Source organism: Ascaphus truei, chromosome 19, assembly GCF_040206685.1.
Source record: "Ascaphus truei isolate aAscTru1 chromosome 19, aAscTru1.hap1, whole genome shotgun sequence".
Lineage (NCBI taxonomy): Eukaryota > Metazoa > Chordata > Amphibia > Anura > Ascaphidae > Ascaphus > Ascaphus truei.
In genome coordinates, this window is record NC_134501.1 from 29,865,363 (window position 1) to 29,888,469 (window position 23,107).

At 45.3% G+C, this 23,107-nt stretch overlaps 1 protein-coding gene across 1 annotated transcript in view; it reads right to left on the minus strand.

Annotated features, from left to right (window-relative positions):
- Window positions 1–457: 457 nt before the first annotated feature.
- LOC142470117 (11-beta-hydroxysteroid dehydrogenase type 2-like) overlaps window positions 458–23,107 on the minus strand; it is a 35,748-nt gene continuing 13,098 nt past the window's right edge. Inside the window, exons 2-5 of the mRNA XM_075577059.1 lie at window positions 16,201–16,413; window positions 6,230–6,415; window positions 4,425–4,562; window positions 458–1,952 (exon numbers count right to left, since the gene is read on the minus strand). Coding sequence (XP_075433174.1) covers window positions 1,591–1,952; window positions 4,425–4,562; window positions 6,230–6,415; window positions 16,201–16,413 — 899 coding nt within the window. The 3' untranslated portion in view covers window positions 458–1,590. The remainder of the gene's footprint in view (window positions 1,953–4,424; window positions 4,563–6,229; window positions 6,416–16,200; window positions 16,414–23,107) is intronic.

The window sequence follows — 23,107 nt, forward strand, 5'->3', positions numbered from 1 at the left end:
ATATCCCAAGATCCTGCAGCAGTGTACCTGCTAGATGTATACTTATTTAAACCTTGCCAGGTCTGCCACAATAGTATTGATACTGTATATGACTACAGTGAGCAGACTGGAGTATGGGCAGCCGGCGCTTCAAAAAACAGGGGTCCTTGTTTAGACATGTAAATTTCCGCCTGGACCTTGGCACTGTCTAAGATATAGTGCAGCATCCCTTGCAAGGGACAGGGATTAGTACCTAGAGCTCATGGGCACACATACAGTACAGATAATATCCCAAGCACTGACTTAATATAAAGACATAAGTCCACAGAGTAACTCACAGTTGGCTGTTCTCTTGTATCCTTCAGTGCAGTCCTATGCGGTATTTTCCAAGCGGCGTGCGATCCACCAGTAGAGATTACCAGAAAAAAAAGGGGAAAACAGGCAGCGCACTGCCAAAAAAGCAGGAGGAGGCTCACAATTTAAAAAAGAAAAACTTTTATTCCATAAATTTCTCGGTGCTGCATGCAGGGTTACAGTACAATGTATATTTATTTATCGATTTCTCTCCACTGTACCTAGGCTTGTAATGCAAATATTTTACTGATAAATATTATGTTTTCCGTTAATAAATAACCACTCATGTTTAAAAATGCATATTACAACAAGAGTATGCAATGAAAACTTTGATAGAATACACTGCAGTATTTTTTGCTTGTTTAATTTAACCCACAGTTTTAAGAAGGGATATATACAGCACCCAAAACCTGATGGTGTTTTCGATGCAGATTTAAAGGGGTTTATTTTTATTTTGTATTTATAAAAAATGTTTTACCAGGAAGTAATACATTGAGAGTTACCTGTCGTTTTCAAGTATGTCCTGGGCACAGAGTTATAACAATACATAGTTACATTAAAAGAACAGAAGTTATACAGTCATGTCACAGACATTTCATGGATAGATAGATTTGGAAAATTGGGTACAAGGGATACAGGGCTGGTGAGTTTCAGATTGAAATAGAGAAGCTTTAATATCACCAAACATCAGTGAACGGCAGCAAAAGGCTCACACCCTTTAGCTGCCCTTCGACTGTGCCAAAGGCTGTGCCCCTTTGGGGCAACGTAGATGTACACTGAAGGGGTTCAGAACAAATGCAGCTGCGAATACAAAGTCTTTTGTCCTCTTGGCTCATTACCATTCCAGTGGGTGGGGTTGATGTTCCACAAAGTACAAGCAAATGTTAACCCTTAGCACGCTGGTCCTGTGCAGAGGGGGTCAGCTCTTGGGGAGCCCCATCAGCCGTCCACCTTTGGGGCGACGCAGATGAACACTGAAGGGGTTCAGATCGAATGCAGCTGTGAATGTACCACGAATGGTTAAATGGACCACAAATGTTGTTCGTCCTATAACTTCCCAAATCACAAACTGATACATACGAGGCAAACCTGGAGCAAAGTACATTGATACGTTGATGCAAGATAAAAATGTACCACTTTGAGTCAAGTTTGCTCCACAATGGTCTTGATACTTGTATGAGGGGTAAAAAAAAGTTACGTTTTAGCCTGAACCACAGCCTCCATGGCTCCCTATGTCATAGGAAAACAACAGAGTATTTAATCCAGTTTACCATTACTCTGTTGTTTCATAAGGGCTTGTGGCACAATCCCGTTTTTCAGAAATAACCCTTTGAAAAAGTTGTCGCTGATACTATGAGGCATGTAATTCCCGATAAAGTACATGAGACATAACTCATTCCCTGTGAAGTACTTCACTTTGGGGTTCTCGGATATGACGGCGTCCGTGATGCTGTCTATGACGGGGTCGAAATCGGAGCTCGCTGTGTCTGCGTATTTCATGAACAAGTTCTTGGTTTCCGAGATGTACTCTTCCCCGTAGTCTTGAAGCAGGTCGGTGGGTAGGTTTGCCAACTGTTGTTGATGCTGCCGTTCCCAATGTGCTAAGTTGTCATGTGCACCTAGAAAATATTAGAAAAGTAATTACATGTATGTGCTGTATGTATATCTTTACTTATATAGTTCCCACAGCTGTACTTTACGCTTTGCAAGAGATACAGTACAGTACAGGGATTTATAGTACAATAAGTGCAACAAACAAGATCAGACTATAGGAAAGGAAATCCCTGCCCCGGAGATCTTACAATCTAAGTGGTATGTTGTGAGATTTACAAAGATAGCAGCTGAGGGAACACTGAAAGTGCAGAAGATGGTAGTCGTTGGTAAGAGTGAGTAATTACATTAAGGAAGGACGCCAAGTAGGACACATAGCCCTGTGTGCTCCAACGGGCAAACTGGAAGTGAAGTTACTGACGGCCATGTTGTCTTATCCCAGACCCGCTGTGATTTTGTAATCCAAAAGGTGAGTTTAGATTTTGGTATAAGGAATCACCGACTGGTATCCGGTTAAAGGGTCAGTCCCTCCAAGGACCAAAATGAACTCACATCAGTGGCGTGTTTAATGGGTTAAACGTGCTGATGTGCAAATAAGATTAGAAGAGCATGGAAGTGAAGAAAACAGAAACATTATTTTTTTCACACAGGAATACGTACAGCTTTAAGGATGATTGAATCTTTGTACGAAACTTGTTAAACTTTCTTTTTGTTATGGGGTGGGGAATGGGGGGGGGGGGGTGTTCATCCCCATTCTAATGCTGCTTTTATTTAAAAAATCGGATGCCCTGTTAAGGAGATATAAGCGGTTTAAAAATTAAGTGTCTGGGAGGTTAAAATGGAGCTCTCCCCATAGCAGTCTTAACGGTTACCATATGTAAGGAATCGGGGAACACGTCCTTTGCGACGTGTTCAATCCTTACCTGCTGCTACTCAGTCCTCCATCTAGGCATCAGCATGTGTGCGCACCACCACTCTGTTTACAGAGCGCGCGCACATGCAGCTCTTCTAGACTTGCCTCGGAGCATAGCTCCGCCCCCCGGATGCACAGCGCGTCATCGGCGCATTCAAGTGACGACGTGCACCGCCCCCCAGCTGCGCGGCACGTAATCAGGCAGCCACTTGTCTCCTGTGCCTATCACGACTCCTGCTGGGGCTGCGCCTCCGCTCCGCCCCCTGTCCTATTGGCTGCTCTGCCTTATATATACCCTGCTCGCACTCTCCTGGATTGCTCAGCATAATCTATTGTAGCCTTGTGTGCCTCACAGTTCTGTCGTGTTCAGTCGTGTCTTGCAGTTTGTCTCCTCGTGTACCAACCCGGTTTGTTATTGAAACTTCTCTGGATATCGACCTCGGCTTACCTTCGACTACGTTTACCTCTCTAACCCAAGACTGCGGCTACACGGACTGCGACGTTTCTCAACTCTCCAATCCCAGACCACGGCTTAACGGACTTCAACTACGCTGCTCTATATAACCCAAGACCCCGGTGAGTATACGGACTAATCCACTCTCTCCTACGCAGACACGGCTACGCTGACAATCCGCATTCCAGGCACGCCTCCGCTGCTGTAGGAGTGTGCTTAATACCTTCCCACCTCAGTACCGGGGTCTTGTCTTGTTTGTGGTTAGCGCAAGCGTTACAGTATGCTGAGCCCAACAAACATAGACCCCCTGAGGTGGGCCAAGTCCTCTCTTCTATCTCTGAGCACTTTCAGTATTTGTACAACCAAGTTGCGTCCCTGACTATAAGCGCGGCCTTAGGTTAATTTCACACCACACGAGCCCCCTCTATTTCCCGCCCTCTTCCCATGAAATTCTCTCTCCCCTCCGACTCACTCACTCCCCCCCCCCTCCCGCCTCGCATGTATTTATCTCCCCTGTCTTACTCCCTCTTTTGCTCACTCACTCCCCCTCTCTCCTCTTACTTGCCCCTACCTTCCATCAATTACCCCACTCTGCTCACTCAATCCCCCCACAAAATACATACCAAAAACCCTACCCCGCAATACATAATAAAAATACCCGCCACGCCAATACATATTAAAAAGACCCCCGTCGCCCCAATACATTTTTAAAAGACCCCCCACCCCTCCATACATATTTAAAAAAATTGGGCCGCACAGGTAAAATCAACATCATCTCCATATACCCACCCCCTGCATCTCCCATGCTTTTTTGTCGAAGCCCCGCCCCTGGCATCCCATCCAATCCCCTGCGGCCCGGCATTCTAAAGCCCCGCCCCCGGCATCCCATCCAATCCCCTGTGGCCCGGAACTCTGAAAATACTTACCTGCCGCCGCCGGCACAAAAAACAGGACCAGGGAGAAAATCCGGGACGGGCCAGCAACCGGGATAGGAGAGAAAAAAACGGGACTGTCCAGGCAAAACCGGAACGTCTGGTCACCCTATCTGTAGAGGAAGTGGCCCTGGCCATTCATGGCCGCCACGCTTCTCCCTCCCCCCTTGCTACTGGGATTGGACCCCACCCACATCCCCTATTTAAAGGAAGAATTACAATTACAGTGGGTGTTACCAACCTGTTTTGTAGGAAGCTGGTTGAATGATGCTCACTTTAACTCCCCAAGGATTCAGTTCATGGCGAAAAGTGTCCATCACCCGGCCCAGGGCGGCCTTAGATGATCCATACGCCGCCAGAAAAGGGAAAGAAAGCTCCCCTGCCAATGCAGAAAAATACAGTGATGTACCCAAATTCTGCATAATTCTCAGGTATCTCCAGTGTTCCCATTTTTTCTGCACAGGTCTCTCACTTATGCACTCGCCCTCACACTCACTCACATACTTGCTCACACACGCACACTCACTCTGCCAGTGGAATTGCATACATTGTCAATTAGTGATATGCGCTCCAACATAAAAGTCCAATCCTGGTGTAAATCCTGTGAGTAATAATGTAGAAAAAATAGGTACTGGGGCTAGTGAGGTATGTATTCATAATATAGCATATACCATTAACAAGAACTCTAACCCTGAAGGCTGAAATATAAAGAAAATCAGACCTACAGCCTCATTGGGGGAGTCCAGAGGTAGGTAGAAAGAGGAATAACTACTCACAATTTGTATTGCCCCAATCCTGTAGATCTTGGTGGGCGTGCAGCCAGGAGAATGCAGAGAGATCCAAGGGGAAAAAACTCCAACGCACAGCCCTGAACAAAGTGGGTCCCACACCAAAAACTAATAAAAATATATCAAATACTTTATTCTTCCATAGTTTAAAAAAACGGAGGTAGGTACCCTCCTACGCGTTTCGGGCAATGGGTGGATTGCCCAAACGCGTAGGAGGGTACCTACCTCCGTTTTTTTAAACTATGGAAGAATAAAGTATTTGATATATTTTTATTAGTTTTTGGTGTGGGACCCATTTTGTTCAGGGCTGTGCGTTGGAGTTTTTTCCCTTGAATTGCATACATTGACTTGATATTTTTGCCCACCCTTAGTATATATTTACATCCACCCTTAGTATGTATTTACACCCACAGAAAAAAAAGGTAACCATTATTCAGATAAGACCCCTTAAACATGTCAATGGACTGTTAACTTTGGTCCTAAGAAGGATTTTCCCTTTAAAGCATCAAATCTAAATGGTTGACACTTTATTTTACAAAAACTAGATAACTTTTGAGTATTTTCAAATATTCGAAAAAGATACACGCAAAGCGCACCAGGGATTAGTGTATGGACTCACTAAATGGAATTAGCTAATAAAATCAATCACTATAATGTAGCAAGAAGAACATTTATTAATCAACAAGCCATATGACCCCACACAAATAAATCAATATACACCACTGGGAACATAAAAACACTGGGTAGTCTCTTTTATATAGGAGCGTTTGGGGAGGTGCTCCACACACAGCTGCAAGGGGAATGTGGGGTTAAAAAAAACAGGAATAAACTCTCGGACAGTACGAGAGTGGATTCCTTGCTGCATTATTTTTAAATATTATTTAAGGTAGTTGGCCGATATGGACAGGGGAGGGGTTGGATTTCCTCCAGCTCCTTTTGTGTGACATGGAGGGGCCACCAGAGCATCCGAGCGTCTCCAGCACGTCTCGCCCAATGGGACGTCTCTATCAACGTCAATGAATGAGGAGTTTCCTCTTCAATTTCCTCGTCTGATCACATAACGTGCAGCGTTTCACAGGAGGTCTCCTCTAGCAAACAAGCAGAAGCCCATGACATGGCTACTCAATCATGGGGCCCATGACATTTGAGACCTTGTGACTTGGTAGTGACTTCAATAAGCACCCAAAAGGTTAATTAATGATAGCTCAATACTGCAGCCTTTCACAGCACCTAAATACAGGACTCAGGATGTAATTACCTGCAGGGCTGCTGACCGCCACGAGTCTTCCTTTGGAGCATCGTAAGAGAGGCAGCAAAGCCTTAGTAATTCCCAATGTGCCGAAGAAATTCACCTCCATACAGCCTCTGTACGTGGACATCAGTGACAGTTCGGCATCTCCGAAGTGAGCACAATAACCTGCGTTGTTCACCAGTGCCCAGAGCCCTATGGAGCAAAAGGAGGAACATTAAGGACGCAATCCATCTTAGCTCACAAAGAAACATTAAAGACTGTAATTGGCATCCCTAAGGGGTCAGTCCCTCCTAGGACCAAAGTGTACTAATGGAAGTGACATGTGAGAAAAACATTGTGAACATTCAGGCAACCATAAGCTCACAGCAATTTATATTTTCTTACCAACTGTTGAACTTTAAATGATAAAAATAATAATGGTGGGGAAGTGGGGGGGAAGGGGATAGAGAGAAAGAAGAAAGAAAGCGCTCTGCAGGTCTTCACATCTTGCCGTAAACTCCTCCGCGCCCAGCACCCTATAGTTCTTTTAGTCTATCCCAAGACCTGTGTAGCAGTGCAGTGGACACCCAGTCTGAATATCTAAAGGGGTCCATAACCTCTTTAAGTGTGTCGGGGGGCAGTGTGTCCAAAAAGGGTTTCCACTTACTCAGGAATTTGTCTGTTCTTTTCATATTGTCTCCAAATGAGTCAAATTGTTCCCTCTTCATAACTGCGAACAGATAAGATTCTAATTGTCCAATTGTTGGAGCGTATGGTTTTAACTAGTTGACCAGAATCAACTTGCATGCCAAAAGGAGAATCAGTCCCGCCAGCTATGGCAAACTGAACGTCAAGGTATTCCAGCCTTCCATATATCCAAATAAGATTGGTTTAAAGTCATGGGGAAGCTTTGTTTTTAGCAGTTTGTTTAGAAACCTTAAGGTTTTATTCCAGAATTTCTTTATTTTTCTACAGTACCACAGGCAATGTGAGATATTGGCGCTAGTACTGCTGCACTTTTTACACCCAAATGTGTTGAAATTTGTTTAGTTGTGCTGTGGTGAGAAACAATATTGAACACGGTTCAATATCTTAATCTGCAGTTCCCTCAAATTTGCATCCAGAATAATGGAACTGACACTCCCGTAGCCTCTGACCAGGACCTCTTGATCTATCAGATCACGGAAGTCCATCTGCCACTTAACCAATAAAATACTCCAGAGACCCACAGTACGAATCCTGTAAGGACTTTACGAAATTATTCCTTTTGGCGGAGATATAGGGGTGGCAAATTGTGCCCCTAGCCAAGGACTGTCGCAAGGCTCAAATCGCGCACCCACTTGCATGCGTGCAGGGGTGTCCAGAGACTTTGTTTGGAAGTCATTAGTTCCGTGGAGATTTTATTTCGTTTCCCTATCCCAGTAAGTGTTTTATCCAGTGTAATTGTGAAGTTTGTCTGTTTGTCTGAAAATAAATAAATTACAATTTATTTTGCCCTCCTTGTTGTGCTCAAACCAGAATCCTGGTATTAATTTGTTGGTAAGACCTGGTCTACCATGACAGGTGGGTTAACCCCTTAATTACTATAGTGGTTAAGAACCGCTAAGGTGATTAAGGGGTTAGGGGACATTAGATTGTCACTTTTTATTCTTGTGTATTTTTTGCAGCACCGGAGGGCATGTACGGGGTCTTGGCCTTCATCGTGGCAGTCTGGCAAGGGTGAGTGTAAGATGTATTTATTTTATTTCTGCTGATTATTGTATTTTAAATGGGCAAATGCACTATTGTCCATATGTGGATAATAGTAATTTTGCCTATTACTGTACTGTATGTGTTAGGGGGCGGGGGGGGAGGGGTGTATTTATTTAAAAGTATTTATGTATTATTTCTTTATTTTGTTTGGGCACAGAATTGGTACTGCAGGCAAGCGGGGATCCCCGGCCACCTGCGGGACCACCGCCGGCCTGTAGTATAAATCCTGTGCACCCCAAAAAAATTAAGATATATTATGTATGTTAGTGGGGTATAGGGGTTGTTGGGGGCACAGGGGGTGGGTGTGTTGTATATTGCAATGTTTATTGTGGGCAATGGTCCCCAATAAACATGCAATTGTGCCTTAACCCCTTCATTGCCTAAGCGAATAGCCACTAAGGTAATGAAGCGGCTTTAATGTCTTTTTATTAATATTGTGCAGGAGCAGGGGGTCTCCTGAGCTGATCCGCTTTGATTTCTGGCTCAGGGACCCCCTGCTTCCCGAGTAACAGGCCCAGATATGGAGCATCGGATGCCAGTATCCCACTGTTTACATGTCACACGTCACGCGTGGACGCTATAAAAATGGCGGCGACACTCGCACCCGATGCCCCACACTGGGTCCTGTAACTCAGGAAGCAGGGGTTTCCTGAGCCAGAAATCAAAGCGGTTCAGTTCAGGAGACCCCCTGCTCCCGCACACTATTAATAAAAATGATCTTAATGCTGCTTCATTACCATAGCGGTAATGAATTATTGTTTATTGATATGTGTGTTTTGAGACTAGTGTAGATGTGCAGAGGGTCTCCGGAGCAGAACCGCATTGGTTTTATGTCCGGGGACCCCCTGCTTCCCGAGATAAAGGCCCCGTTATCGGGTGCCGGTATCCCTCTGCTTTGTTTACATCCCACTGTCACGTGATCAGGATATCTCAAAGCAGAGGGATACCGGAACCCCATAACGGGGCCTGTATCTCGGGGCCTGTATCTCGGGTAGCAGGGGGTCCCCGGACCTGAAACCAACGTGGTTCTGCTCCAGAGACCCCCTGCACATCTACACTATGAATAACATTTTTATTTTAAAATATTTTTTTTTCTGGCGAGATTTGCGCAGAGTGAGGAGAATCTCTCTCTGCTGCAGGCAGATCTCGGCAGGCAGATCGTCTCATGTTTGGAAATGTTGCTCTCGCAGGTATTCAGGCCTTTCTGCATACTGTGAGAGCAACTCGCCAAAAACATGGCGAGTTCAAACCCCTGCTGAAAGGGCATTTTCGGCGCTTACTTCATGAGGCCCTTTGTCGGTTTCAGTGTTAGCTCTGCTTCCCTGATCCTACTCAGCACCGCTGCTACATGTACCAAATAACTGTCCCACTGTAAGGAGCCACGGGCCACGGCGCAATCGCTCTGTCCCTTCAATAGCGCCCACTCACCAGTACCTCCGCCGCAACTCTGTCCTTTCACAGCCGGTGCCGGGACATGTGGCCGCTATCTTGCTAGGACGCGCGCGGCACACGCTTTAAGAGCGCGCGTTCCCAACTATAATTTATTCACCCCTCTCAGGCTCTGACCATGCCCCCCGGCTTCCACACAGCTCACGCCGGGTTCCTCCTCCGGATCAGCTGTGCCAAGAGTATTCTAAATACCTGCAGCAGTCAGCTGCGGCTCCTCAGCACACTCTGGTCCTGCCCTCTGCTCCTATTGGGTCTCCTACCTTTATTACCCCTGTACTGCCCTGCAAACCTTGCTCTGCATAGTCTTAGCTTTGGTGTATGTGTGCTTTAATCGTGTCTTTGTTACAGTGCTCCTTAGGTTCTGATCCAGCTTGGCTGACGACTCTCTCTGGCTCTCGACTCCGGCTTCCCCCTGATTACGCTGCTTCTCTCGTCCCCTGAACTCGGCTTGTACCTTGACCTCCTGGACCTCTCTGCTCCCTGATCTCGGCTATGGCAACCACTACGACACTTCTACTCTCCGGATCCGGCAAGTACTATAGCCAGTGTTCGTCAAACCTATACATTTGCTCGCCCCGGGCGAGTGGATTTGACATCGTGGCGAGCAACTATTGACCCAAGCAGCATACGTTTGGTACTAGGTGGCGAGTAGATTTTTTTGTGTGGCGAGTAGATTTTTTGGTGATTTGTCAAGCACTGACTATAGCTATAGTCTCCTTGCCTGGCTAAGCAATGACCACACTCTGGACACGCTCCTTCTGCTGCGGGTGCATGTAATCTTACGTCTCACCTCAGTGAAAGGGACGGGTCTGGTCTGCGGGCAGCGCTGCCGTGACATTATGCAGAGCCCAACCGGTGCAGACCAGACCGACGTACATCCACCTAGTTTAGACCAAATTATCTCAGCCCTGATTCTGCAGAATCAAACTATGTCCAGCAAAATCGCTGCCTTTCCCGAACAGCTAACCAATCTCACACTCCAGGAGCCAGCACCAAGTGGACCCTCTCCATCCCAGTCTAGACGGGTAGGCGGTGCTGCACCAGAGCCAAAGATACCCGCGCCGAAGCCTTATGCGGGTGATCCACAAGCCTGCCGCGGCTTTCTCAATCAGTGCGATATCCAGTTCGAGATGGCGCCCCTTCAATATTCCACTGACCGTAAGAGAGTCGCATACGTATATTCTCTATTGACTGGTGATTCTTTGGCATGGGCCTCTCCGATTTGGGAGCTGCGCCACGAAATAACCCATGACTATGCCTTGTTTAGACAGGAATTACAGCAGGTATTCGACACCTCCGCATGCCAGGAAATGGCCTCCTAGTCTCTTCTCCAGCTATCACAGGGACGTCGGCCCGTGGCCAAGTACGCGCTGGAATTCCGGACCCTGGTGGCTGAGACTCGTTGGGACCAGGACGCCCTCATCGCCGTCTTCTGGCAAGGCTTAGCAAACCCCGTGAAAGACAAGCTCGCCACCCAGGCCAGGAGTTCTGGAGGAACTAATCTCCAGGGCTATACGCGTGGACCAGTGCCTCCAGGTACGATGCTCAGAACGCCAACACCATCGTTTTGTGCCTTTTCTTGCACCCTTCCATAGGGCCTCTGCGGCTTCGAAACCAGTCTCCTCTCCCTTACCTGCCTTGGAGTCTTCTGAACCTATGCAACTCGGAGCCCAGCAGACCCGTACTCCATTACAACACATCCGTAGGACCCGAGGACTATGTTTCTACTGTGGATCCCCTGAACACCTGATCCGCAACTGCCCTCTGTGTCCGGGAAACGACCACACCCAGTGAGTAAGAATGGGTTCTCCCTGGGAGCCATCTCTCCTTGTCCCCTTCCCAAAAACGATCTTCCTAAGAAGCTGACCATCCCCATCACTCTCTCTGGCCCCACCTTCCGTACCTCCACGGCCACGTTCATTGATTCCGAGGCGGAGGGAATTTTCGTGGACCAGGAGGTCACTAAGCAGAACCACATTCCGCTCGCAAGGAAAAGATCCCCCATCGCCTTACTAGGGATCGACGGCCGACCCTTAAACCCTGCCTACATTTCTCTCGAGACCAAACCACTCACCCTATCTTCCGACACACACAATGAGACCCTGGCTCTGGACGTCATCCACTCCCCCGGAACCCCAGTTACTTTAGGCTTGCCGTGGTTGCAAAAACACAATCCCCGCATAGATTGGACGTCCCGCTCGCCTATACACTGAGAACCAAGGTCAGAGGAACCAACCCCACCTGGTGTCACCTCTCTCCAACTGCTTGCAAGTTCCACTACTCCCGTTGTCTCTAAAGGCAATCTACCAGACCCCTACTCTGATTTCTTGAACGTCTTCAGCAAGACTTAGTCTGAAGTGTTGTCCCCCCCACAGATCATATGATTGCCCGATTGACCTTATTCCTGGTGCCGTACTTCCCAGATCCAAGTCATACCCTCTCCCTCCCCGAGACTGAGGCCATGGAGGAGTATATACGGGAAAACTTGGAGAAGGGCTTCATACGCAATTCCACTTCACCCGCCGGGGCTGGGTTCTTTTTTGTTAAAAAGGACGGTACACTCAGACCATGTATCGACTACCGGGGCCTGAACCGCATCACGGTAAAGAACCGCTATCCCCTTCCACTCATTTTCGAGCTTTTCGACAGGCTTCAGGGAGCCAAGTTATTTACGAAATTGGATCTTCGTGTTGCATACAACCTCATACGCATTCGGGAGAGCGACGAGTGGAAAACCGCCTTCAATACTCGTAGCGGTCATTACGAGTACCAAGTCATGCCATTTGGTTTGTGACGTTGGTTCGAGACGTTGAAACGAACTTTTGTTTCCACCTCCATCCTTCGGCATCCGGATACCAGCTTGCCTTTTACCTTGGAAGTGGACGCCTCGGATTGTGGAGCAGGTGTCGTACTTTCTCAAAGAGCTTCTCCTCAGGACAAACTCCACCCCTGCGGTTTCTTTTCTAAGAAATTTTCGCCAGCCGAGAGGAACTAAGATGTGGGCAATAGAAATTTACTGGCCATCAAGATGGCTCTTCAGGAGTGGAGGCACCTTCTAGAGGGCTCTAGAGAGCAAATCGCTATTCTAACCGACCACAAAAACCTTTTATATATCGAAAGTGTCCATCGTCTGGGGTCGCGCCAAGCTCGCTGGTCGCTTTTCTTCTCTAGGTTCAATTATACCTTGTCCTATATTCCAGGAATTAAGAACATTAAGGCTGATACCCTGTCCAGATAGTTTTCTTCGGAGGAGAAATCTGAGGAGGTCCCCGAGACCATCCTTCCTAAAAGACTCATAATCTCTGCCGCTTCATTCAATATCCTAGACAAGATCATCGAAGCTCAAAGACGTATCCCAAGAGGTCTTGAAGTACCGGAGGGCAAACTTTATGCGGATTTCAAATTTCACCCTAAAATTTTGGAATGGGGGCACGCTTCTCATTCTGCGGGACATCCCAGATTCAAGAAGACTCTTGATCTCATTCAACATACCTTTTGGTGCTTAATATGGAAAAAAACATCCGTGAGTACACCCATGCTTGTCCAGTGTGCGCACAGAACAAAGTTCCCCGGCAAAGACCCCCCGGCCTCTTGATGCCCCTACCGATTCCAGAGCGCCCCTGGTCCCACATATTAATTGACTTTATTGTAGAATTGCCATGATCCAACAGCATGAATACCATCTTAGTAGTGGTGGATCGCTTCTCGAAGCAGGCGCATTTATTCCCCTTAAAGGATTACCCACCTCACCCGCCCTGGCCGACATCTTTTCAAAAGAAATCTTCCGGATCCTTGGGATTCCCACTTCTATAGTGTCAGACAGGGGTTCGCATTTTGTCTCGAGGTTCTGGACAGCATTCACCAAAAGACTTGGTATTTCCTCATCCTTTTCTTCGGGTTACCACCCACAATCCAATGGTCAGACCGAGTGAGTCAACCAGACATTGGAACAATTCTTACGATGCTTCGTATCTAAATCCCAGGACAACTTGTCCAAATTATTACACTGGGCAGAATACGCCTTCAATTCTTCAAGGAATGATTCCACACAGGAGATCCCATTTTTTTTTATAAATTATGGCTTCCACCCTGCTCGTCTTCCTATATCCAACATTCCCTCCGGAGTACCAGGCGCTGACGAGCAAATCTCCATACTACAGAATACCTGGATCAAGATCCAGTCGGTTCTCCAAAAGGACACGAAAAGATTTAAACTCCAGGCTGACCGTCACCGCCAAGCATCTCCCAGATACAAGCCAGGGGATAAGGTCTGACTATCAACCAAGAACATTCATCTGAAAACCCCTTCCCCAAAATTGGCACCTACATTTCTGGGACCATTCACGATTCTGGACCAGGTGAACCCTGTAGCCTTCCACCTTCAGCTACCTCAAGCCATGAAAATCCCTAATGTTTTTCATACTTCCCTTCTAAAACCGTTCGTCCCCAGCACCCTTTTTCCGGACTGCACTCTGAGACCTGATCCCGTGATCATTCAAGGACACCAGGAGTGATACAGGGAGATAAACTTGCCCAAGACCACAAGGAGCTAATACCAGAATTTGAGCAAGGCTCCCATACTTCAAATTTAGTGTCACTGTGTTCAGAGTCAGTGCCTTTACTCACATCTGAATGTGAAGTTGGAAAGAAGTAAACTGATTACAAAGAAGATCAAAACAATCAAAATCAATAACCACAGGAATAACAGCAGAGAATTTCAACTAGAACATAAACATTGCTTCAGCTTGCTCAAAATGCACGGGAACACTTTAATAAATACTGTAATAAGAAAATACTTTCCCGTTTCCCACATTTCCCCCCAAAAATCTGTTTTGCAGTCCGGATTCATCAAAAATTGCCATTGAATACAATTTGTTGATGGATTTGTAGAATCTAATCCGCGGATTCACCAACTCGTTGGTGGATTCTTAAAAATCCGTCAACGGATTGCTGAATCTGCGGATTGGGTTCTACAAATCCGTCAGCGCGGAATGTATTGGCAATAATAATAAAAAATACTCAAAACGCCAATCGACCCCCTTTTTGAGATTGATCCGCTGAAATCTGCGGACCAAAGGAACCGGCCAATTCGCTGCGGATCCAAATCTTCCCATTAATTCGCTCATCTCTAATTGTATGTGAACACATATAACATAATAATTCATCAGAGGACAAGCGAGAAGAAACCGCCAATGATGTACCATGCATCCTTCCAGAAAAAGTGGCAAAAGCAATAAAACCCATGAAGAATGGGAAGTCTCCTGTGGAAGATGGAATAACAACTGAACTCTTCAAAGAACCTGGGAAAGAAGTAGAAAAAATCCTTTCAAAACTCTTTACATGCTGCTTAAAGAACAGGGGAATTCCAGAGCAATGGAGTAATGCCAGTTATGCCTCATCCACAAGAAAGGAGACTAAGGAAGACCTCAAGAACTACAGACCAATCAGTCTACTTCCAATCACAATGTTTAACGTAGATATTCACTAATTGGCTACAAAAGACCCTGGACTTTTCCCAATCTAAAGAACGTGCAGGATTTCATAGTGGATACAACACAATGAACCATATCCAAGTTGTCCAAGAGTTATTTCCTGAAGTAATGAAGACGATCTACCACTCAATTTAGGACTTGTAGTTCTCAAAAAGCATTAGATTCTGTCTACACCTTGGCAGCTCTAGATGCATTAAGAAGAAACAATGTTGAAGAAGCGCACATTGATATTCTAAATAACATGTATGCGAATGCCACATGAACCATTAGATTACAAGAAGATAAAAGCAAGATAAGGACCAGCAAGGGAGTGCAGCAGGGCGACACCATGTCACCAAAGCTTTTAACTGCATCACTTTAATAATTGTTCAAGACATTAGATTGGAGAAAAAAGGAATCAAAATCAACAGTGAATATTTGAATCAACTACGATTTGCAGATGACTTTTTTTATTTTTACCACAAGCCCATTACAGCATCGTGTTCTCTCCAGGGGAAACAAAATGGCTGATCTCCAGTGTAAAGCAGACAAATTTGGAAGCCGCAACGTTATTTGCTGTGGTTTCCTATAGGCCCACAGGAAGCTGGGGATTAAAATACCAGGAAGTGATACTGGTATCTTTACTGGTAATTATCTCTGGAACCAGGGAATCCCCGTAACTGGAAATAGCTCAGTTCAGCTACGTGGACCTCTTTTCACTATCTAAGATACGCAAACTTACTCAGATTCACTCATACTTTTCAAAAAGTTCTCAACTACACAGAAATTCCCTTAAACTTTTGTGTCCCAAAGTTCTGGAAATATTGCTGGAACTTGTCTGAGTTCTATTGAGATAGGCAAATTTCACCAGCGAATCTATATTCAAACATCAAGAGTTTTCTCTCTCACAATAAAACTTATTTGAGGCAATGAAATTTAGTTTGTCTTTTCATGGACAAATTGCTTGTGGACTTTTAAAATTGCACGTTTTTCTTGGGCAAAAAAAAGGCAAAATGGGCAAACATGGGCAAAAAGTTTGCACATCTCTATTTGCGGTATATGTATGTATATCTTTATTTATACTGTTCCATCTATATAGATAGTGCTTTATGGCTGTAACACATGTAACAAAATAGGAATAAGCGCATCATACATTAAAAAAGACATTAGGAAAAGGAGACCCTGCCCCGAAGAGCATGCAATCTACATGGTAGTAGGGACAGCTTACAGAGACAGTATGGGGATATGTGTTTCTACAAGGGTATATCACAACAAGCTACAGTGCATCTGTACATTGTATTTAGGGTGTGGGGTATCTCTACAAACCAGTTTCAGCTGTCTCTATCATTGTTATCTGCTGAGCTTTCTGGATATCTCCTGGCTTTGTGAGGTCCATCTGGATGATTCTAAGTCTTTCTGAACACTGCTTCTGAAGATCCCTGGCCCCTGGGCTTTCAAGGTTCAACACGCTGGCAATCACTTTGAAGCCCATGGAGTCCAGCCTGTGGGCTGCAGCCTTCCCAAATCCAGAATCACAGCCTGGAAAGACACAAAGCAGGGGAGACATGTAGAAGAAAGTAGAACCACTTATACAGTTGGTGTAACTCGTCACAGTCATAAAGAACGTCAAAGTAATTTGGGGTGGGATATGTATCAAGGGTTATAAATGGATATTATGATACTGAGTAGACACTCATGTTGTGACCTTTTGCATCAATGTATCAAGGTGCTATGGGTTCGACGAGGGAGAGATGAAGCACTACTGGAAAAAATTGATATTCACCAATCAAGAGGTGTTACTCTTCCGGTTTATTGATGTATTGGATGTGGTGTAATATTCTATAGATGGTCTATCATAGTGTGGGATACTTCAAGGAATGGAACCATGGCTATTATATCTTAGGAAACCCAGCAGCTGGTTGGGTCTGTGTTAGAGCACCATACAGCTTTTTTTGCTCTTGTCAAGGTGCTATGGGTCATCTTTGTTCGATTTGTGTTAGTGAGCAATTTGTGAGTCGTTATTGGACCAGTTAGGGGAGGAGTTATAGAGCGCGGTTATAGGAGCAGTTCAGGGATGAGGTACAGGGAGCGATTATAGGAGGAGTTAGGGAAGCAGTTAGGGAGGGTTTAAAGGAGGAGTTAGAGGAGGAGTTATAGGGACTACGGAGTGGTTATAGGATAGTGTTGCCATATTTAATTTTTTATAATACGGAACACTGGAATCCAGTAGGAAAATGACATTTTAAATTAAAACCATACACTGTCTAACCAAGCTAAGTAAGATCCCACTTAGTGGAGTAGATCACATATTAGTTAGTCTAGATGTATCAAGCCTATACACCATTATACCCCATAAAGACGGCTTAGACATAGTAAGGTCAGCCATTACTGCCCATTATAAAGACACAATTCCCACTGAATATGTTATGCTTCTTCACTTGTCAGGGGACCCATTATGAAAAGGGTGGGCACCCAGTGTGTGGAAGACTCTACTCAGCACAAAGCCCATATTTACTAAGTAGTGTTACACCTTAACAAGACACCGTCAGTGCATGAAGAAACCCTATAGCCTATTCAGTTGCATGAATGCTGAAAGCTTGTTCAGCTGGGAGGAGGAATAAGGTGTCTGATGATCGGAGATTAAAGGGCGGAGCTTCTTTCATTTCTCCCAGCAGAGGGAGCTTGGAAGATCATGGAAGTCGCAATCTACTTCCTATCAGACCACAATTCAGGGTCCAGCGCTCCCCTACTTTTACAATCCTGGTAGCACTGCTAAGTAAATATAGCCCTCCACACAGAATCCAAGCAAGCTACAGAAGCCCCAAAACATACCACATAATATATATGTGTATATAAAAGTGTCAAAAGGAGTGCTACTGGGCGTGGCCAAATGTATACAACAAAAGACAGAGATGTCCAAAGCTACATCCAATATGACAAAAATATTCAGTGAAATACCTATATATTCTCTTGAAAAAGGGTAATTTAGTTAAACCCTTTGGCCAAAGCATTATAAGCCTGCAAGCCACATCAATATAGCCCTCCACAAACTCCGGCTGGGTCTACACCTTTATACATCATATTGGATTCTCAATCAAATGAAACAGGTTTTTCTCATCCTTACAAATGTATCCGCAGACTTAATTGGTCTCTTATCAGGACTGGATCTTTTAGTTCTGTAAGTTATATATGTCTGTACGAGCAGCAGGACACAGGACTTATCATGGTTATGGATATGAGTCTCTAGCCATGCAGGTTACTCCTGTAGTAACAGCTGCCAACTCATTCATTTTAAGATCAGTCAACCGCGGGAGGGAAAAGTTGGCAGAACTCGCTGTACAACAGGTGAGGCTACAACTCCAAAACAATCCATGGAACAAAGAGTTCCCATTGGGATAACACTAACAACCCAGTAGTCCACCCTGCCTATGGGATGTTCTGTCTTTTGGACTCCCCATACACATCATACGAAAGACGCTGTTGTATTTTTAAGGGAACAGACCTTCCCAGTGGTTAAATATGTCTGAAATGGTTGCAAATGATTGAAATGGATTGAATGATTGAAATGGAACCTTATCTTTGCACAAAACATTTCGCAAAAAGAGTGAAGCACTATTTGAAAGAGTACCTGTTGACTTATATACAGTACATCCAAAAACACTTAGCTATACAATACAGGGAGCGATACAGGTGTATTAAAGTCCATAGAAGACTTGCCATCAGCATTTATATGTATTTTGGTTGTTTATATTTTAGTTTATGTGTATCCTACTTCTAGGAGAAGTTGTGTGATACATGATGTCATGATAATGTCATGAGATATTAGGTATTTTAATCCCTCTGGTGCTTAAGGGCTTAATGAGCTACAGTTTGAGTTTAAAATACAAAATTTGTGGTTTGTCTTGTCAGGAATCTGTGGGGGCTTCAAAAGGGCTTGATTGAAGTTGGGTGTGAAAAGTACAAGAGTGGCTTTATTGTATGTTAACACCTTTTTGCAGGCCTAGTGTATATGGCTTGTAGAGTCCTGATAAGGGCAACGTCTGGAGACTTAGGTGTAAAATATAGCCCCTGTGACAAATTTCTGTACACAGGAGACCGAGCTTCAATGAATTTCTCGGCAGGGGGTGTATGGATGGCAAGGGGCATGGCTAAAGAAGGTATCAAATCAAGAGGGACCTTATTAAATATCATGTGATGTCCTCGGTTGAACATGCTAAAAATTACATGTGTGTATTCGTGGAACCGAGTCGCACATAATGATTACAGATACGTCAGGCCTAGCAGGTACTAAGAGACAGATATTAATATCTCTTAATTTTAGGATTACACTGTTATATTTAGTCTCATTGTGTCCGTCATGAGTGCCTGAATGTAATGATGTGTCTCACGTGTGTAAGTATTACAGAAGTGAAGTTGTGAGAACATTTAGATAGGGAAAATAAGTTTAAAACATCATTTGGTGGGAGGTGTTTTCCTCTGTCATAAAACTATCAATCTCATAACTGATTTACGACAGGGGCTGGGTTTAAGTTGTGTTCAATGGGAAAGAATTGTATTTAAGTCTGGGCAAGTATGATAATAAGTGAACCCAAGTGATTTAGAACGGCGCTTAAGACACTAAATACAAGTGAAAAATGGTGAGTGATCTAATAGAATATGTGTAAGAAGAATATAGACAAAAATCTCAACCTCCAGAGGGAATGGTACAAATTCCCTATAACAAGTAGATGCGTCCAACTATTGAAGGGAGCATATATCCGGAACACCCCAAAATATAAAAGAGAAAATTCTAGTGCAATACAGCCATGACAGTGTGAAATTAAAGGATAGATTTTGGCTCTTACGAAGAACCTGCTTACAAGAAGTAGGATATAAACCAGCAGTGACAGAAGACCGTCTGACAGCTTACTCCAACAGGTAAGTGGATCGTGATATGTAAGATGTCACCGTCTGGTAAAGGATCAGTCAGGTCCCACGACATGGGGCCTGCAAATCCCCCTCTGCCTTATCCAGTACACCACGTGTGGTGAGCTCCAGCTGGAGTGTCTCACCGTTAGAGTCAATGGCCTATGGCCTGGTCCCAGACCGCAGGGCACTGCGTGGCCATCTGGTCACCGGCGCAGCAGTACTCTCTCTATAACAGATAAAGGGGAGCGTCCCCATCTTAGGGCCTTCCCTACAATACTGTGCTAATGGGGCTCTGGGCCTAACTGGGACCTGTGGGGGATTCTGGCCTAGTCCTGGAGCCACTGGCACTCGGACACTACCTTCTCCCTCGCTGTCCCTCTCACGACTGGTGCGCTCTGTTTCGCGCCATCCTATCTACCTATCTATCTCCCTACTCATGGAGGCTCCTGGGGCATGTAGTCCCTTGTGGAGCCGTTCCTAAAATGGCTGCTGTCACAGGAGACCAGGCAATTTACATCTTTTTATCTGGATCATACATTGAGTCAAACAAGTTAATGAAATAAATTGTAAATTTCTTAACAGGAAAAGGCAAACACACAATGTTACACAAACTACATAAGAAAAGACACACTTGCTTGGGAACTGGGGTAAAAAACTATACTCTCCTAGGTGCACGGAATCTACCAAAGGATTCTCCCCTGACTGAGATTTTAGCCTGCCACGTCATGTAACTGAAATCCGCTTGAAGTTCCAGGCGCCATCCCCCCCCCCCCCCTCTCCAGAGGGCTGGAATTCCCTTGTTGCTTAGAATCTTGGAGAACTCAAAATCTGATTGGCGCAGGAGTTTATAATACTTCTGAGTTTCATTCACAGAAACTACCCATATCAGAAACGTGAGAACATTCTCAGCACCCAATCAGAGCAGGGCTCATCTGGCTGATGATGTCAGAGAAAGGGGCATGGCTATCTGCAGGGAAGGCTCGGCAGAGTCTGATAGAACCAACATGGCTGTTGGGGCCTTTTCCTCTGCCCCTCCTTGCTACCAAATGGCCTGACACCTCTTGACATCCTAGGTCCCCTTTGAGGCCAGATGGCTAGGCAGACATCATGCCTCTTATGCAAATGCTTAGGCTGATTGCATGGATTTTTATACATACAGGATAACACCCTATGAACCATCCTTTAATAAAGTATAAACCTTGGGGAACCTTATATACGTGTGGGACATTAGTTGGGGATATCTGGTCTCGAAAACCAGGAGTCTGGGGGACACAGTGCAGCCCCAATGTAATTCACCCAGTGAACCCACAAATAGTTCCTGCACACCGGAGAGAATCAGGGAACCACCTGTAGCTGGGCCCCCTGAACTCCTGTAAACAAAAGGAATACATTTTCAGCCCAATAACCCACCTAAAGCTTACACTACCAAACTCTGGAGTTTATACGACACAGGGAACCCCGAAAGCCCCTAAACTGGTCAGGTTTTTCTATACTTTACAGGGGACTTCCATAGACCACAAACTCAATACAGGTTCTGGGACACCTTGCCACTAACTGGGGTTCCCCCCTTAATCTAGGGATTCCCTCAGCTACATGGATACTTTTCATCCTTGTGCCTCATTTTACTGTGCACACACATATATGTACTTAACACACTTGGTTAATAAAATATACACTTTAAAAACCCAAGTCTTCCTGGTATGGGAAATAGAATAAAAATCTGCACTTTATTTTTCACTAGTCATATGCCCCACACACTGTTGCATAGACTTAGTATGGATTCTAAGAATCCCCTCACAACCTTATATGTACGGTTGTAGCACCTCAGAATCCCTATACCGGTTCTGGGTGACCTGGACATTTACTGGGTATCCTCATCAACCTAGGAACCCCTTGACTGTTTAAGGGACACCTCACATCCCTATGCCCCTTTTACCTTTCTAGTCTGTGCTGAAGCAGGGAACCTCTAGTGGTGAGGCGCGAAAGCGTTTTCAAGGGGAGATACTGCTGGGACATGTGCCTACATGTATCCAGGAATTAGACCTGACTCCTGGTTACATTTTTAGGGGAACCAGCAACTCTGGACCCTTACTAGCTAGGCACATTCTGACAGCATTTTCTCCGCAAAACCCTCATACAGCAATCTCTACTTTCTGGCACTCCTGGAAAGGTAAAAACACATCAAATACTTTATTATCGCACAATACATTTTATGCATTACACAGTACTGGGTTCAAGAGCTGACTCTTCTTGAACCCTTATTACGGATTAGGAGTAACCAAACAGGCTTAACCTTTGAGAGCCTGGTTATCCCCCTACCGTCACAGCCGCCACTGACCTACTGCGCATGCGCAACCATTCACTGCGCATGCGCAAAATACTTAAGAGGGCGGTCCCCTGTCGCCGGGTGCTCAGGCGATCCGATCACCATGCAGCCTTCCCTACACGCCACAGAGGTGAGCGGGGAGCTGGGCTACACATATCTAAGTCATGTGATCATTTGTGTGCTGTTCGTGGCAGTGGTATATTGGGATGAGGAGAGATACAACTCATTTGAGGGACCTGTGCGGAGGTGAAGGGTGGGGCAGCCTGCGGGTTGTGTATTGATCCTGGATCCTGTAGAGGAGAAATTGTCCATTTGATGGACCTTTGTGGAGGTGAAAAGTGGGAAAGCTTACGGGTGTGAGTATTAACCCTTGTCCTGTATGCAAGTCGCGGGCTAGCTGAGTGCCGTACGTGACACATGATATCTGTCATTCATATATCCTATACATGCTCATCTTGTCCCTCCAATATTCAACTTATTTTGCAATTGTTATTTTTACACCAGATAAAAAGTGACCTTATCCTCTAAGTTGATACCCGATCATAAATTCAAAACTTGTTACTGCCCTGTTGTAACATTCAGTGCTTGCCCTTGAGCTTAAACCGGCTTCCTTTTTCCATACCTGCGGAGCAGGGGGTGTGGTCTCCGTCCGGGCCCTACCTGACAGGTAGGTAGAGGCCGGCCAAGGCACCCGAATGCAGAAGATGTGTCCCTCTTCCGGCAGAGGCCTAACTTCTGGTTTTGGACCCTGGGCCCAGGGCAGATGTCTCTGCACTCCCCCCTGTCCGTGGCTATACTGCTGTAAAATCATGTTTTCCTGAACCACTTAAATATGGCCACCATGGTGAAGTAGCAAAGGAATACTTAGTTAATGTGATGTTTTAACAAGAAGAATTAGCATTTTAAACTTTGGCTATTTAAAAAAAAGTGTATCCCTGAGAGCCTATTAATGCTTCACTGCCAATTGTGTAGCATTTTCACATCTCATGACTCTGAAAA